This window comes from Falco biarmicus, chromosome Z (genome assembly GCF_023638135.1).
Source record: "Falco biarmicus isolate bFalBia1 chromosome Z, bFalBia1.pri, whole genome shotgun sequence".
NCBI classification, from domain to species: Eukaryota; Metazoa; Chordata; class Aves; order Falconiformes; family Falconidae; genus Falco; species Falco biarmicus.
Window position 1 is genome coordinate 49,953,586 of NC_079311.1, and position 15,865 is coordinate 49,969,450.

At 43.7% G+C, this 15,865-nt stretch overlaps 1 protein-coding gene across 1 annotated transcript in view; it reads right to left on the bottom strand.

Moving 5' to 3' along the window:
- The window catches only part of SH3GL2 (SH3 domain containing GRB2 like 2, endophilin A1), a 101,956-nt gene extending 87,195 nt beyond the window's left edge, over window positions 1–14,761 (bottom strand). The window contains exon 1 of the mRNA XM_056325136.1: window positions 14,568–14,761. Within this exon, the coding sequence (XP_056181111.1) occupies window positions 14,568–14,612 (45 nt within the window). The 5' untranslated portion in view covers window positions 14,613–14,761. The remainder of the gene's footprint in view (window positions 1–14,567) is intronic.
- Window positions 14,762–15,865: the final 1,104 nt, after the last annotated feature.

The window sequence follows — 15,865 nt, forward strand, 5'->3', positions numbered from 1 at the left end:
AGAGGAATCTCTTCAAAGCTTGCAGTGCCAGTGGGGATCCCTTAGTTAGTAGGAATATCTATTGCCCAGCTTTTATCTGGCTGCACAGAAAGGTAGTGGTTAAGGATCCTTTACTTTTCAGGCCAAGTAAGGCAGATATCAGAGTTCACAACAGAGCAACAGAAGTGGTTCCTCAACAGCCTCCTGGGTTTCCACGATCCAAACTTTGGCGATGTGAACAATCAGTGCTGTAGCACGGCATCCAGTACCTCAGATCAGCTCCTTGATGGCAGGACAGTACCCAGAGTACCAGAGATCACAGCGAGACACACTGCTTTTAGCAGTCAATGGCTTCTTAATATTTCATGGCTCTGTAACAGCCCCCATGTAGGTCTGTGTCTCAGAAGATACAACCTAGTTCTTTACAAAGCGCTCAAGGTAAAGCAACTTGCTCTGCCACATCTGTTCACTATTACACCATTACTTAAAATACAGCCATCTCTGTCCATAAATCTGAATTACTTCTTTTCCCTGTGGATGATGTTACTTTTCTCCTTCTATCTACCTACACCCTTGCTTGCAAAGGAAGTTAGCAGTAGCCAAGCAATTTACTAAATTTAAAACTCAAGGTAATGCATCAGCTGAACAGAGAGCTGTTCACAGCTGTGTGAAAACAAGACTTTAAATATTCACACAACATAGAAAAGTCCTCCTGGACTTGGATTATTTCCTGCAGTTCTCACAAGCACCTGGCTTGTAAAAGTATTTTAAGTAGTGCAAATAAATTGAAAAGACAAATGTGCAGCAACTAGCAAGTACCTTTTCCAGATTGCAGGTGCATTATCATTTCAGTGCAGATCAGTAACATGTACAGTATGTCCCCATCTTCCTCCTACCACACACAACAAGCTAGCTGCAGTGCAAGTAAAGGATGGGAAGGCAGTTAAAATTCATGCCTTTATTATTAATTTTATTATTAATATTATTATTAAATAAATCTCATGGTCATCCCCACTTACTCTACTAAGATTCAGACTGCAGAGCAGTCTTACAGCGTGTGACCTGGATTTCTTTCGAATGAAACTGAAGCAGAAATTTCTCTCCAGGAGCTCACCTGATGTGCTTCAACCAGTAACAGGCATTCAGTTCACAGGACCAGACTAGAAATAGTCCAAAATCAAACTATAAATAAATCATACACCTCCACTGGGGGACACTGCATCCTCTGTGCCAATTGTTTTGTTCTACAGACCCATGCATTTTGCACTGTTGCTTTCCAATACCAACATAGCTTCAGAAGTTCAGATCAGCTGCTACATCACTTAATCTGAAAGAAAGCAAAATGGACAGCCACAACCATGCACCCATCAAAGATCTGGCACACATTTTAAACTGGAACGGCTCCCAAAGGAGCTCAGTTTTAGAGAAGACAAAACAGCTCAGAGGAATTATTGCCAGGTCTTTGATATGGCTGTCATCTGTCTGCTGCAATGCATTGTTTTCCCCTCATAACTAACTTTTAAGTCTTATAATCATATGGCTATAACAAAACATTAGCTTTTACGGTCAGAAGAACTAACAATTTAAACCCTGATGTCAAGACAATTCAGGAAAAAAAAAAAAAAAGAAAAATGAGACAGCATTGTTAATTTTTAAAACATCTTGATCTTGTAATGTTTTCTTCATGTTTGGGATCATATGCTGCAAAAATACTTGATTTCAAAAAAAAGTAAAAAGAAAAAGAAAAAGAAAAGCTTTGTTAGAAATTACCTCTGAACACTTAAAATAAAATAAATAAGCAAAACACCCCAAATCAGCAGAATTTAGTCCACAGAATGTTTTCTTGCTGCTGAGTAAAGGCAAACAGCACATACATTAGTGAATGTCTCCTATCAACAACCAGGTCACATCCATTGTTCATTTGCAACAACTATCAGTGGCAGATGAAATTTTAGGAACATTTTTGATGACTGTCTTGGTAATGCATTGCTTGCTTGCAACACCTTTGCTATTAAAAGAACACTGTCTGCTTTTGTGAACTGATTTAGCTGCCTTTTAAGTACACTTAAGAATTAAGAGCCATATTACATTGTTTTATAATTTAGAGCAGTTGCAAATGACAGCACCCTTGTTGTTTAAGAATAGATCAGGTGTCAGAACAATACCCTAGGTTTTCCACCTGCAAACCAGCCACATTATGTCAGTACAGCCAAGGAGTCACAATTAGTTACAATGAATTAACTGCTTAAATCCCAGCTCCTTGGTGACATTGAGACGGTGCAGAGGAAATCAGGCTCACGAACTCTGCCAGAAATTCCTCAGATGTCAAAGGATGGCACAGAAAAAGAGGCAAAGGTTGCTTTTTCATCCCTCTTGGTCACTTTGCAGCAGAGATGTGGGAAGAAAAATGGTTGCAGAAGAGTGCACTGTAGAGTTTTCCCTGCTGGCACAGGCTGGGGAGGGTTGTGGCAGGAAACAAATCTGCTGTTTTACTAAGCTTTCATTTCTTTTTTTCTCCACCCACCCCACCACCCCCACCCCACCTGATCAAAATCCCATCCCTGAGCTTTTCTGTCAGGAAGGTAGGTTTATCTATGATAGAACAGGACTGAGTTCCCGTATCCTTCCCTTAAGTCTTAGCTTAGCATAAGAAAGCCAGAAACGGCTATCACCTCCTTCCTCAATGTACAGAAGGTAACCTCCAAGGCAAGCCCATGCAAGTAAAAATGGGGCAACAATACTTCAAAGCACTCTGAGCCTCTCGCTAAGGAATACTACAGAGCAAGCTGTCATTAGCTCATCCATGCTTACTCATGCCAGCAAGTTTCAACATTGCGCATCTCAGATCTATAACCACAAACCCAGTCACTCTCAAGGGCAACAGTGGAGACTTTAAGCCAGAAAACTGACACCCCAATCAAATGCTGACTTCTGAAAGTGACACAGCCAGTGTACTGTCCTACTTGCATGATGTTGCATTAGAGAATAGAAAACACAATAAAACCGTCATAATCTTCCTCACATGCTCTTCTATTAAGTCCTCAGTGTAGTGCTAATAAAATTCCTAAAACACAGCATGCAAAGTCAACACCTGGTCCTACTCTTGCCTTTTGCTGGCTTTCTCCTACCTGCTCAATTCAAGTGATCACAAATGCCCTAAGATTCAAACAAACTTCACCTCTGGTTCAGCTGTCCACAAGGCTGTAGTGGTCTGGTCTTCATTCTTTAACAAAAAGCTCATTTGACATGCATGGCTTCTCCCTCAGCTGCTTAATTTACCTTCCCAACTAATTACACTGCAAGAAAATGAATGTAGAGTCTAAAGGAAATACAGTTCTCAGTAATAATATTTTACAAAGGTTTTAAACAATTATCAGAAGGAAATCGGGGGAAAAAAAGTCTACAGCAGTGAATCTGTTTAAGTTCTTATAGATCAAGAAATTTCCCTGGACACAAGGGTAGTTAATCTGCAAACACAAATGAGAAAAATATGGAACTAGAATACTCTGGTTTATTGCAGCTTCATTAAATTTTCAAACCTCTCTTGCTCCAATGTGCTGTGCAAGAAGAGAGAGAAAAAGTCCTTCACAGAATACAAGTGAACAAGCACGCACAGCACCATGTCTGCATGCGTCTAGAGAACCTTCCAAACCTGCTCAGGAAAACTGCCTACTTTTTGTAAAAGTTGTTAAAAATCCCATATAGCTGATTTTAATGTACAATTTGGGAAGTCATCTTGTTCTCAAGATGAGAGGAGTAAATCAGCAATTACCCTACCAGAGACAATATCACAGCAACTGAAATTAGAGTAACACCTGCCCTCGGACATCACTGAATTTTCTCCTATAGTTTGGCAGGTATTTTCAAATTTAAGTCCATCCATGTTCCAATTTGTTTTTATCTCAGGAACTTACTTTATTTTTAAAATGGATTCTGCAGTGGTACCAGTAGGCTCCAGTCAAAAAAGTCAACCCGAGCGTGCTCGGCTGCTTTCTTGGCCAGTATATCTGTGATGAGCATCAAGAAACACAACAGCCAAAACCCCAGCTAAGCTCCTGGAGCTGAGGTTTTCTAGACTTTAAGTGCCACAAGTACATGTATGTCCAGAGATTAACAGTGATATGAGGAAGGACAGATAATTTAGTCACTTACGCTAAGCACTGAGCAACACAGAACAGAAGGATAGCTGATTTTCTAAAAATACACTGAAACCTACCTTAAGAGTTTGCACCAATGCTTTCTCACATTAAAGTAAGTCTTCCCTCCTACATCAGGGTTATGGAGAAGCAAGACAAATGGGGACAACCTTGCCTTTCATCATGAAAAGCCATATATGTGTATAGCTAATAAATCCATTAGCGCATTTTGCCTTTGCAACCCAGCCAGGTGCTTCCAGTCACTGACAGCACCTCAGGCCCCCACGCATACGTCACAGCGCTGCAAAGCCCCAGGAACATGCTGACACAGAGCTCAGCTTCTGCCCAGGACAGTTCCGAACTTCACTGAACTGTCTGAATGAGTCGACGCTTTGAAGCAGGCGCTTCGCTGATCAAAACCCAGCAGAACCTTTAGCAGTCAGCACTGGGGAAACTTTACACGTGCAAAACACAAAGACTCTGCCAGCCTACTCAGGACAGCAAACACTCCCTAGGGGAAGGAACAAGCACCTGAGTCACGGAGAGCTTACTTTCCAGTGACTTTCCAGCACTTTTTGTTAAGATTATTCCCAAATCAGAGCCATGGATTGGAGGAGTATTTCCTTTTCCTTATTCTTCCTCCCCATGAGACAGGAAATCTGCAACAGATGGGATCATCATCATCTTAGAAACAATGTAGGCTTTTCCCTTCCTTAGTCACATTTGATTCTATGCATACCAACGGACAGCATTACATCCACACTTACCCCTTTAACCCACTGGTGTTATTTAAGCTGGATATGATCAGGAACTGAGGATCCTGGACACAATAGGCTAATGAAGCAGCAAATAGAAAGTGCTGGCTTCATTCACTAATACCTGCCACTTCTGCCTCTAGCCAGAGTCACTCATACATACCAGCGCACAGAATTTGCCTCTGCTACATTTTCGGGGATTCCTCTTGAGGACCTTTCCATTCTTTAATCCTCTTTCATCTTCCTTTGGAATATCTCACTCCCCTCCCATCTTTACAGTTAAATAAAAACCAGAATTCTCTCCAGAGAATACCAAAACCCTGACAAAACATTACAGGTTTTTTGGCCACCACAATGTAGCCATTCTGAAATGTGCCAATCCAGACCTTGGAGGAGGGACGTGACATCCGTGAACACTACACATCCCAAATAAGCCTGACTTAAATTATTTTGAATTACAACACTGCAAAACAAAGAAAAAAAGTCATGTATCTTCTGCTATCAGGTATTTGTGGCTCTTACTTTAGTTAGAGAATTCCATTCCTATCATGCAAAGCTTAATTTTTGCTGCCATGTGCCCTTTTGTAGCAGTTTACATAGGTGATCTAATCTTTTTTTTTTAATGCAGAAAAAAACATTTTCCTCTACCAGTTTTGTCCAGTTTGTTTCACCTATCTAAGCTTGCCTCTGCTTTCAGCAATTAAGTCTTCTTCTCCTCCAGAAACTCCCATTTTACCTGTCTACACTTAAGACAGGGCAGACGTATGGTACATTATGCCTACTACCTGCAAGTCATATTCACTTCTGACAGCAGTGGAACTGCCTCATATACAGCAGGATGGTTTTCAGCACTTTTGTGGAAAAGGAAGGAGACTTCCCTGCCAGCCTCAGAGCAGTATGGTCATGGTTTAAAAAACAAATTTAGACTTAAGTAACAGAAGTACCATAAGATCTAGCCATCCTTCTTGAGACAAACTTCCACGTGTTAATGCTAGTGGAAGGCTCCTTGGATGACAGAGTCTAATCAGTAAACCATATATACACGTGTGTGTGTGTGTATATATATATATATTCTGCATGTCAAGGCACATTGCCACATTCAAAGGTTTTGGTTGCTAAAAATACCTGCAAGTTGTTGAACTTTCCTTGTGCCTCAGCTCTGTTTTAAACATCCTTACTTCCTTTCATTACAGCAGAAAGTAAAATCAAATTCCATCTGTTCCTGACAATGCAAAAAATGGCATGAAGCAACTAACAGACAGCTCAGTTAGGACCTGCTCGTAAGTACTGAAACCTCCTTTCACTTTAAGCCAGACCCACATTTAACTAACTCTGATTTGATGCCAAAGATAGCATTCCTAGAGAAATACAAATTCAGCTGGTGAACTGGTTGAGAAAAATACACGAACTGGTCATCTTTAATGCCTTGGCCAGCTCTGTGCAAACACTCTTATTCCAATGGAAGGACGGGGCCTAGTTGGCTGTCCTCAGATCCCTTTCCAAACAAAATCAATTAAGCTGAAAAGCTGTTCATCTACTGGGAGAATGAAATCCATCCATTTTAGAGTTATACTTGTAAAATTGCAGCACGTCAAGTTCAGTCCTTAGACGACGATGCTATAACTTTCCAAGACAGACAAACTCTTAAGTGACTCATCTGAAAGAAAAGCATTATTTTTGACATTTATACCTTATGAATTATTAACTCGTTTGCTGCATCTAGATTGATTTTACATGAAAAGGATTTTTTGGCATATATCTTGAAGACTGAAAATTGTACAGACTGGAACAGAACTCAGCAAAAGTACCTAATTGGCTAGTTTTGCTTAAAAGAGCTGTTAAGTCTACTGAAAGACATGAAAGATAAAATCAAGAATAATTTCCAGAATTTTCTTTCTAAGGAAGAAAACCCAACAACTTTCATTCCTTTTGGAACCCCTTTTCACACTATTTTGTTGTGGTGGCACTCTTCCCCACAGAAGCAGATCAGAAATGATGTCTAATGCTCAAGGACACTTTAAAATGGAAAATAAATTGTATCCTCCCTGTTACTGCACAACACCATACCTATTTCTTAATACAAAGGTGAAAAACAAGCCCTATTTTAAAATGTTTAGATAAAATGTTTTAATATTTAAAGACCTTTTGCGGCAAGTAAGAACTGCAATTTAGGCAATCAAAAAATTAACAATTGGTAGATAAATACATAAATAACACAAATGACTAAAAAATCAAATTCACAAAAAAAAAAAAGGCAGAGGAGGATATAAACATTTTAACAGTGTAAAGTGCTTTTCTGCCATCACAGCAGGGGGAAAAGCCAACACTTTTCTCTATTTTAGAACTTCTGCTTACAAAGGATTCGGTACAGTATCCCCATTTGACAAAGTGATAACAAACCCAAGGAACGTATGACCAAAACACAGCCCAATGGGAAATCACATCAATACGATACCTGCTGTTTTGCTGACCATGAACCCAGCGTGGCACCTATCTATTTTGAAATAGTGGCATATTTACTTCACCAGCCCTCCTCTGGTGACAGGCCCCTTAACCAAGCCAGTGGTTGACTTTCTCGTTCTTTCAGGAGCCCCTCTGGCATCACACCAAGCCACCATTACAGGCTGCCACTAGCAAGGTTACACTGCTGCTGCTTCTTGGTGTGACCCAAGTGATGTTGCAACGACTACTTCAGCTAACAATTTCAGTCTATGTAATAGGAAATATTTTTTAAAACAGTATTTAGTTATATAGATATGCCCTCCATCATGGGCACAAGAGCACCATCAGTAATACATCTGTTACAGCTACATACACATGACTCACTCTGTCCAGGTCTGCCACGGTGGTTTCCATCCACAGACAAGCTGAAATTATGCTGAACTTCAAACAGCCGCTTCTCATTTTTTATTTTCTCCTATGCACGTCTACAGAGACTCCATAAAGGGAAAGCTTATGAAAAACATTTGCACAGTATATATGAATTTCCATCCTTTCTTTTTTCACTTCAGAAGAAAAAAAGGTTATTTTAATTCCCATCACTTCTGTGACAGATTGGATGGATTCCTGTGACATGTGCTGTAACCTCGGGTTTAAAAAAGCTACTATTTTGTCTCCAGGATTAAGTGCAGGATTAGACAAGCACTGAAGGCTAGGTAATTCTGCTGTGGCAAAGATCGTCACAATAATACCATGCTGTCGCTCAGTTTTCTTTTGTCTGCACACCTACAGATATTTAAGACAGAATTGGCACCACCATTGTCCATCAGGGACCACTAAGTGAGAAGAAAATGAAGACCACAGTCACAGAAATTGCCAGAAAGCAGCACAAAGCTTTTTAGTTGCAGGAGAAAAGGTTGTTGAAAAGATGCTTCAGCTGCCCTTGAGAGTACCACACACTTTCACTGGGCCATGGGCCTGCTTCATCAGGGCATTTTCCACCCAATGCTGTCGATTTGCAATTTCTCTGCAGATGCACTACAGAGTTGCAACAGTCCCTTGTGGCCTGCAAAGCAGCTTTTCAACCCCCTCCCTCCTGTTGAGCTTTTAAAAGTCAAAGACTTCACTGTCACACTAATAGGTCATGACAGTATATGTTCAAGCCCCTCAACCCTCCATCCTCCATAACAAATGTCTAAGACCAACCCGGCACCTCCCTTCCATCTGCACTCCACAGCATGTAGAACTACAGAATGTTCTGCACAGTAACCACTGCAAAATCTGGGTTTTTTTTTTGGTTAAACCTGTTTGCACTGCTTCAGCACCTTCATAAAGCACACTATCAATCAGTATGTTAGTCATGGTCACCAGGGCACACTTAAGTGTTAAAGACACTGTTTTGCATGAATGCACAAGAGCAGCAGCTCTTCCTTGCTATGTAACATCTCCAGCAAAGATGAAAGTCAAGATAACAAATAAAAAATCTGATGCAGGCTGTGTTTTGAGCATCGCTTCCACAGATATTCTTTGCCTCCGCAGATCACTGACAGAAAAATTGCAGATGGGCGTCAATCAGTGCTCCAGCTTTATATATACATACATATTATACATAAAAACGGAAACTGCATATATCAGTTGGAAAGATACTGTAGCAACAGGTGCTTGAGAAATCCTACCCCCTAAACAAGCTATTATATTTTTTGTACACAAAGCAACAGTTCTTTCAATTAGATTCAGAAACAGGGTTAGAAACTGGAACAGGCTTTTTAGGCCATCAACAACTCCGAAGGGTTACACAGCATCCAACTAAAGGGCAATTTAGATTACAGTCAATTTTTCACCCTTTCAATTATGTAGTATCAATAAAAGGACACATGGGAATGATGCCAAATGTGAATACTGTATCTGGCAATCAAGCCAGAGTGCACAAACAGAAAGAGTCTCCCCTACCTGCCGCAGAAATAATTCCCTCCACAGCTAAGTAAATGCTTTCCTCTAAAAATAGTCTTTATTCCCAGATCAAAAATTTCCTTCATCTCAAAACATACCACTCTGCACTGACAGAACCAACAGACTGTTGGTGGTACATGGCTCTTGAAGAGAAGTCTCTAATACCCAGTCTGGGCACTATCCTGAGAGCCACACCACCTTGCAAATGGCTCTCCTTCCTCCACCTGCTCACAAGCTTCCTCACCACAGGAGGATGGAGCTCTTTTGCACCCAACATAAGCAACACACAGTGCAGCAGACACACCAGGAAAAATACAGCATTGTCCAGCTTCACAGACCAGCTCACATACATACATGGGAACTGAGCATAACCTGCTGGGCAAGGCTGAGGCAAAACATGGAAGGACACAGGCAGACCCAGTGTGAGCCCAGCTTCAGTCACAGTCAGATGGAAAAGCCACGGGACGTGCTTTTACTGGAAAAATCCATGTGACAAGCATGCACAGGTCCCACTCAACACCGTGGGACAGTCAGGAATATATGAATATGGGACTTGATGGGGATTTAGGGAAATACTGGTATCAACACATCACTGTCCACATTCTCTATCAATACGAAAGGAATGGTATATCAATTGGTTTGTTGCAGTTTGAGAGTTTAGCAAATGTGGAACGCATGCTGTGTATAAGGGATTGCTTCCCTCACCCCAGTGAAAAATATTTTACACATTTCTGACCAACGAATTTAACAAACATTCAGCTAGATGAACCACAACACAAAAATCATTTGACAAGGTGATGAATTTCTGTCACACTCATATTCCCACTGATTTCAGTGGAACTACTCTCATGTTTATAGTGGTCCACACAGAAGGTTTGCTGGATCCACACTAACCAGACACTCTTCCAGGGCATTTTCAAAAGAGATTATCAACAATTTCAAACTCTGCCTCAACCCTAATGTGCTCTTCTTTGTGAATGAACCTATATAGACAGATCTGAATCAATGCGGAATCCCCATGATGTGGGTAATACCACAGCAAGGCAGGAGTCTCATTTGCTTCTTACTAAACACTAGGGTCAGTCGCTCACTGTGCTCTTCACAGGCTGCCTTGTTACAGAGGAAGCATGGTATTTTCCACCTGAAAACCAGGGCATGTAACAAGTTACTGACAACTACGAGTGGAGTAGAAGTTGTGTCTTCAGCTGTTTCTGTCAGTAATAAACCTGTCTCTCTATAAAACTGTGCAAACTGGCGACTTCTGTCCTAGTGTTAAGACAAATCATGTTCTATCATAAAAGCAGAACACAGTGGTAGGAAATAAATCATATTACAGGCCTTTTTGTTCAAATCACCACATTCAGACTGATGTTTAAATGTCAGTGGTTCCCAGGGGAAAGTTGGATGTGGCCATTCCCAGGAGTTTTGTTCACTTCTTTCTGTATGAAATTATTTTCTGAAAGCTTAGTCTTGACTGTGCCTCACAAGAGCCATATTATACAATGAATGCAGTCATGTGGAAACAAAGCTCACGCTATTTTAAAACAACTCTGTTCAAATGCCCCAGACTGTCAAATCTGTATGACCCAAAATTACTCTGGTGGTTTTAAAACTGTATACAGACCTATAGGAAGTAACAGTCTTCTTGGTCACACTGACATAGCACTAATGGCAGAGGATTTTGCAAGCCTAAATAAAAAAGGGACCTTTTGGTGGCACACCACTTAGCTGCCCATTTCTAGAAAAAAAACCTTTGGAGCAGGATGTCTGACAGATTTGCAGCAGCACAGTTAACATTCAAATAGCGTTACTTCTTCCTAAGTGTTCTGTGGGTAACAGTTATACAAGAATGATTTATTAAAAAAAAAAAAAGTCAATATCTATAATGAAAACCAAGAAAGAACTTGAAAAACAGAGGATATTAATTAACCCTTACAAACAGTTAACAAGACGTGGCCTTGGGAGAACGAATAGACACCATAAATATGTCAAGCTAAGAAATAACAAGATAAACACCAGGAGAAATGGTTAATGAGACCAGACAGAAAATTTCTTGAACTATGTTAAATTACCCTAATTGGCATACTAAAAGATCCACCCTCGAGCAAAGACAGCCACCTACTAACAAAGCCCCCTCTCCACAGAACATGCGCAAGAGTATTATACCTATAAATGAAGATACTCCTAGAACAACCGAGAATTAAGTGTGATTAAACATAATTATCAACAAATGTTCAAAGAGTATAACATGTTTCACCATGTGTTAAGAGGTGCACTAGCTTTGTGGATTTACCACCTAGCACCCATCTTTGCACAGACAGGCAATAAACAAGCATTGCGACTCTGTGTGTGGATCGGTTCTTGCATGCCAGGTGAAGAACCCAGATTTGGGATAAAGTAGTTAATAATCTAACCTGTTCCATACCTGTCAATCTAACACCTTGTAATTCTGCATGAATGTCATTACTTCCAGGCTGACCCTCCTTTTACAAATTCAGGAATATTTCGTCTAAACTTTATGATGCCACACAGAGGTAAAACCATTGAAGTTTTTATGAAAGGCAAAAGGGTGAACACTCCACTCATTCTGGAAGGAGCAGCTTCCTCCTGTTTTTCAATGACTCCCTGCTGTTGCAGTCGGTGCACGGAATTTGACAGGCATTAAGTTCTTCAGCATGGCTTCTAGTAAAAAAAACAGAATGGCCCTATTTCATGCAAGCTAGTTTGACATTTTACAAGTCAGAAAACGATGAATGAAAGCAAAATGCTTACATTGTATAAAATAATCCAGACACAGAAGTCACATAATTTTAAGCTGTGCTATGGAAAGTGGGCTTCTGGATGAGATAAAAACTTCTTAAGAACATTAAAATTGGGCCACAAATCTTTACACTTCTAACTGGAACTGTATTTTGTATTAACAATATTGTACACTCATGATCATAAACTCTCTGTGTATAAGGGGTACTGACATTACAACAAGAAAAATAGCATTAAAGATATAAAGAAACTAAACCAAAGACTTCAAGACTTCACAATGCCGAACTGGGTTAAAGAACATAGCAACCTGAGAAATAACTTGAAATTGTTTCTGGTATGATTTAGGGCTCTATTATGACAGCACATCATACACATGTGCTTACATGAATAAGAACCAAAGGGATAATCGAGAATTTTTAAAACTTCCAAACTTTGGTCCTATCTGGGAAGCTTCATTCATACCAGCAATGTCAATCCATGTTTCACCTGGGGATTAACCCCTAGCCAAAAGGATTACTCCCTAGAGTAAGGTCAGCACGACTAAGTCCTGGATTTCTCACTCATACTGAAAACAAGCCAATAAACAGATCAGTCTCGCAACCTACTTGTGAGTCATTCCCGTCTTCATGGCCTGCATACACACAGTCTGTGAAAGTCAAGGCTGGGCCCAAAAATTCCTGGGTCATCTGATGTCAGGCTGCTAAATCTGGCATCAAAAACATAGTTTTTTGGTTTCAGCCAGCTAAAACCTTTCCTTCTAAATGACATTATTGCTGACAATCAGTGTGGGAGTGTCGTCTGAAGGACAGAACAGCATGCACAGACCTCTCACACCATGGGCCCTCCAAAAAAGATGTTTACCTCTGCTGCTGTGGAGGCATGGTCATTAGTTTACAATCATAGCGAACTGAGACTTCTGTTATTAAAAAGTGAACTTCAGCTTGCCTGCTTGCTAAATGTGGATAACACAGACATGTAGTTCTTACTACCAGAACTCAGTACCGCAATGATGATTCCTGGGCTTCTGATAGCACTGTAGGTAGTGGGGGGAGAAATAACAAAGCAGCAGCAGCAGCAGATGGGCACTGCAGGATGGGCTCAGATACCCTTAACTGCTCCTTCCTACATCTGTCATGAGTACAGCCGGTTTCTTGTGAAGCTTACTTTAACAACGATGCAGCTCAATGTGGTATGAAAGGTGAGACACAATGTCATTTGATGCCTGCATGAGCACCTGCAGGACCTGACATATCCCACTGCATTTAGAATCATAATGGGTATTGCTGCGAATGCAAGGCACTGAGAATCGGAATTTGGATGAGAGCTTGTATTAAGAATTTTTCTTCCAGTAACGTTTCCCCACAGTGCAACAAGAGATGAGATGGATGACAAAGGGAAAAACACAGGTGCTGAAAGCGTAACAGCTGCTGCATCTTGCATGCCTGCACCTACAGACCGCTTACAGTGACCAAGACTAGTACCTGAAGATGCCTGCAAACACAATTAGTAGGAAATAACCAGGATTTTTGTACTTAGTTGTAAGCAAACTAAAAAAAAAACCAACAAAAACCAAAAAAAAAATCAACCACAAAAAAGTCACATAACGCTGGTCTTGTTCTCAAAACTCTGAATTCCAAAAAAATTCCCCTGACTTCTATGAAACCATTTTAGATTTATCGCCAAAGCATGCTGAGTCAGAACCTAATTCAGAAACAGTACCCTTACAGAATACAACACAGAGATTTTGTATTATGAAACAACTCTAAGATTGGCGAAGCATCCACTCTGACCTTCCTGCAATATCACACTGTGCCTAAAGCAACAGGACCAAACCTCAACATTCAGATTTCAGCTGTACTCTGGAGCCGGAAAACAGAACAAAAAGGTAATGTTTATTGCTGATTTACAGTCAGGCTCGCCAGTGGGAACACGGCGTGCAGCCCTCGGTAACGAAGGTCCGAGGCCCGCGGCCACCCTGGCTGCCCACAGCCCCGCCGTGCCCCACCGGCCCGCCGGGCCAGCTCAGTGCCCGCTCCCGCGCCCCGGGAGCCCCTGCCCGCCTGTCGCAGCGCTGCCGGAGCCGGGGGGCGACGGGGGGGGGCGGCGATGCGGCCGGCCGGCAGCCCCTGGCCTACCCACGCGTGTACTGCACAGCCCACTCGCTGAGGGAAACCTGCGCACTCACACAAAGCCCCGGACACCCGTGCAGACCCACCCACACTCGTGCACATTCACGCACCGTGCACGTTCGTGCAAACCTGTGAACCACGCACACGCGCGCACCACGGACACCCGTACACATTCACGCACTCGTGCGCGCGCACATCACGCACACCCGTGCACAACATCCGTCCAAGCGCACTCACCTTGCACACGCGTGCACGCCCACGCACACTCGTGCGCCTCGCACACCCGCGCACGTTCGTGCGCCTCGCACACCCGTGCATGCCCACGCACACGGGCGCAGGGCGCACAGCCGGGCATAACCCCGCACCGCGCACCCACGCGTGCGCCCCACGCCCGCCCGCCGCCGCGGGGCGGGGAGTACCTGGGTCGCTTTGTGGAACTGCTTCTTGAGCCCGGCCACCGACATGGCGAGGGCGGCGCCGCAGCCGAGGGCAGCCGAGCCGAGGGGAGCCGAGGGGCGATGCGGGGTGCCCGCCTGCCCGCTCGCGCCGCACGCACCGCGCGCCCGGTGGAGGCTGTCAGACGGCGGCGACGGTGCGGGGGTGCCGTGACGTCAGGGGGGTGACGCGCCGCCTTCCACCGGGCGCGCGGGGCCGCCCCTCGCCACCGCCCCCCAGGTGCCGGCCGCCCCCGCAGCCACCCGCCGCCGGCGCCAAGCGGGGCCGCCGCAGCGCGGCCGCCGGCCCCAGGGACCCTGCCCGCCACCCCGCCCGCCCGCGGCGGCCCAGCGGTCGGGACCGACGGCCGGGCCCCCCCGCCCTGGAGTGGCCCCAGCACCGGGGTACGCGCTCGCCCCGTGCGGCCCACGGGTGCCGGACCCCGCGGCGGCCTGGCCCTGCGCGGGCCGCGGCCTCGTCTCAACAGCATCGCCGGCCAGGAGCGGGGCGCCTGGCCCCGCACGGCACCACCGGTGTAAAGGAGCCCGCAGGGAAGGAATCGGTGGAACGGTAACGAGGAAAAGAGCTGTAGCAAACGCAGGATCGCTGTGGCCCAGATAGCTGAGGAAACGTTTGTAGCCATACCAGCTCCTTCAGGCCCGCTTTGCCTTACACCACAGATGCTAGTCATAGCCTGCCTAATTGGGATCCCTCAACAAGTGCTTTTCTCCCATCACAATGTCAGAGATGTGTAGAAAAGCAAATCTAAAGCCTGCCTGTCCTAACCTGCTGGGGTGGCTGTTGGCTTGAAGGTAAACGTCTAGAACCCAGGTGAAAGTCGTGTACTTAAGCTGTTCAGTGTTAAAAAACACTAGCAAAACAGTAATTAACAACTCAGGCTCTGCCAGCAAAAGGCTAAACAACATGAGCAATGTGATCCAAACATAATGATCCCTCTCTGCAGGCTGGACCAGTCACAGCATATGTGTGCTGCAAATTAGTACGACGGAGATGCACACTCGCACAAAGCTCTTATCAGCGGGTTGAAAGCAGCCATCCTATATTGGCTTTGTAATTCCGTCACAACAAATGCTCAACACAAGCTAGTCAGACAGGGTGACAACATTTTCAGAAGTACCTAAAGCTGTTTCTAAACTCTACGTGGACTTGCTTGCCATTGTGCCCCCACCACACAGGCTTGATGCTCCTGTCTCGGGTCTATGAGGTGTTGGGGAAGCAACTATACCACGCAGCAGGGCATCCAGAGGCAGAGCAATGCCTC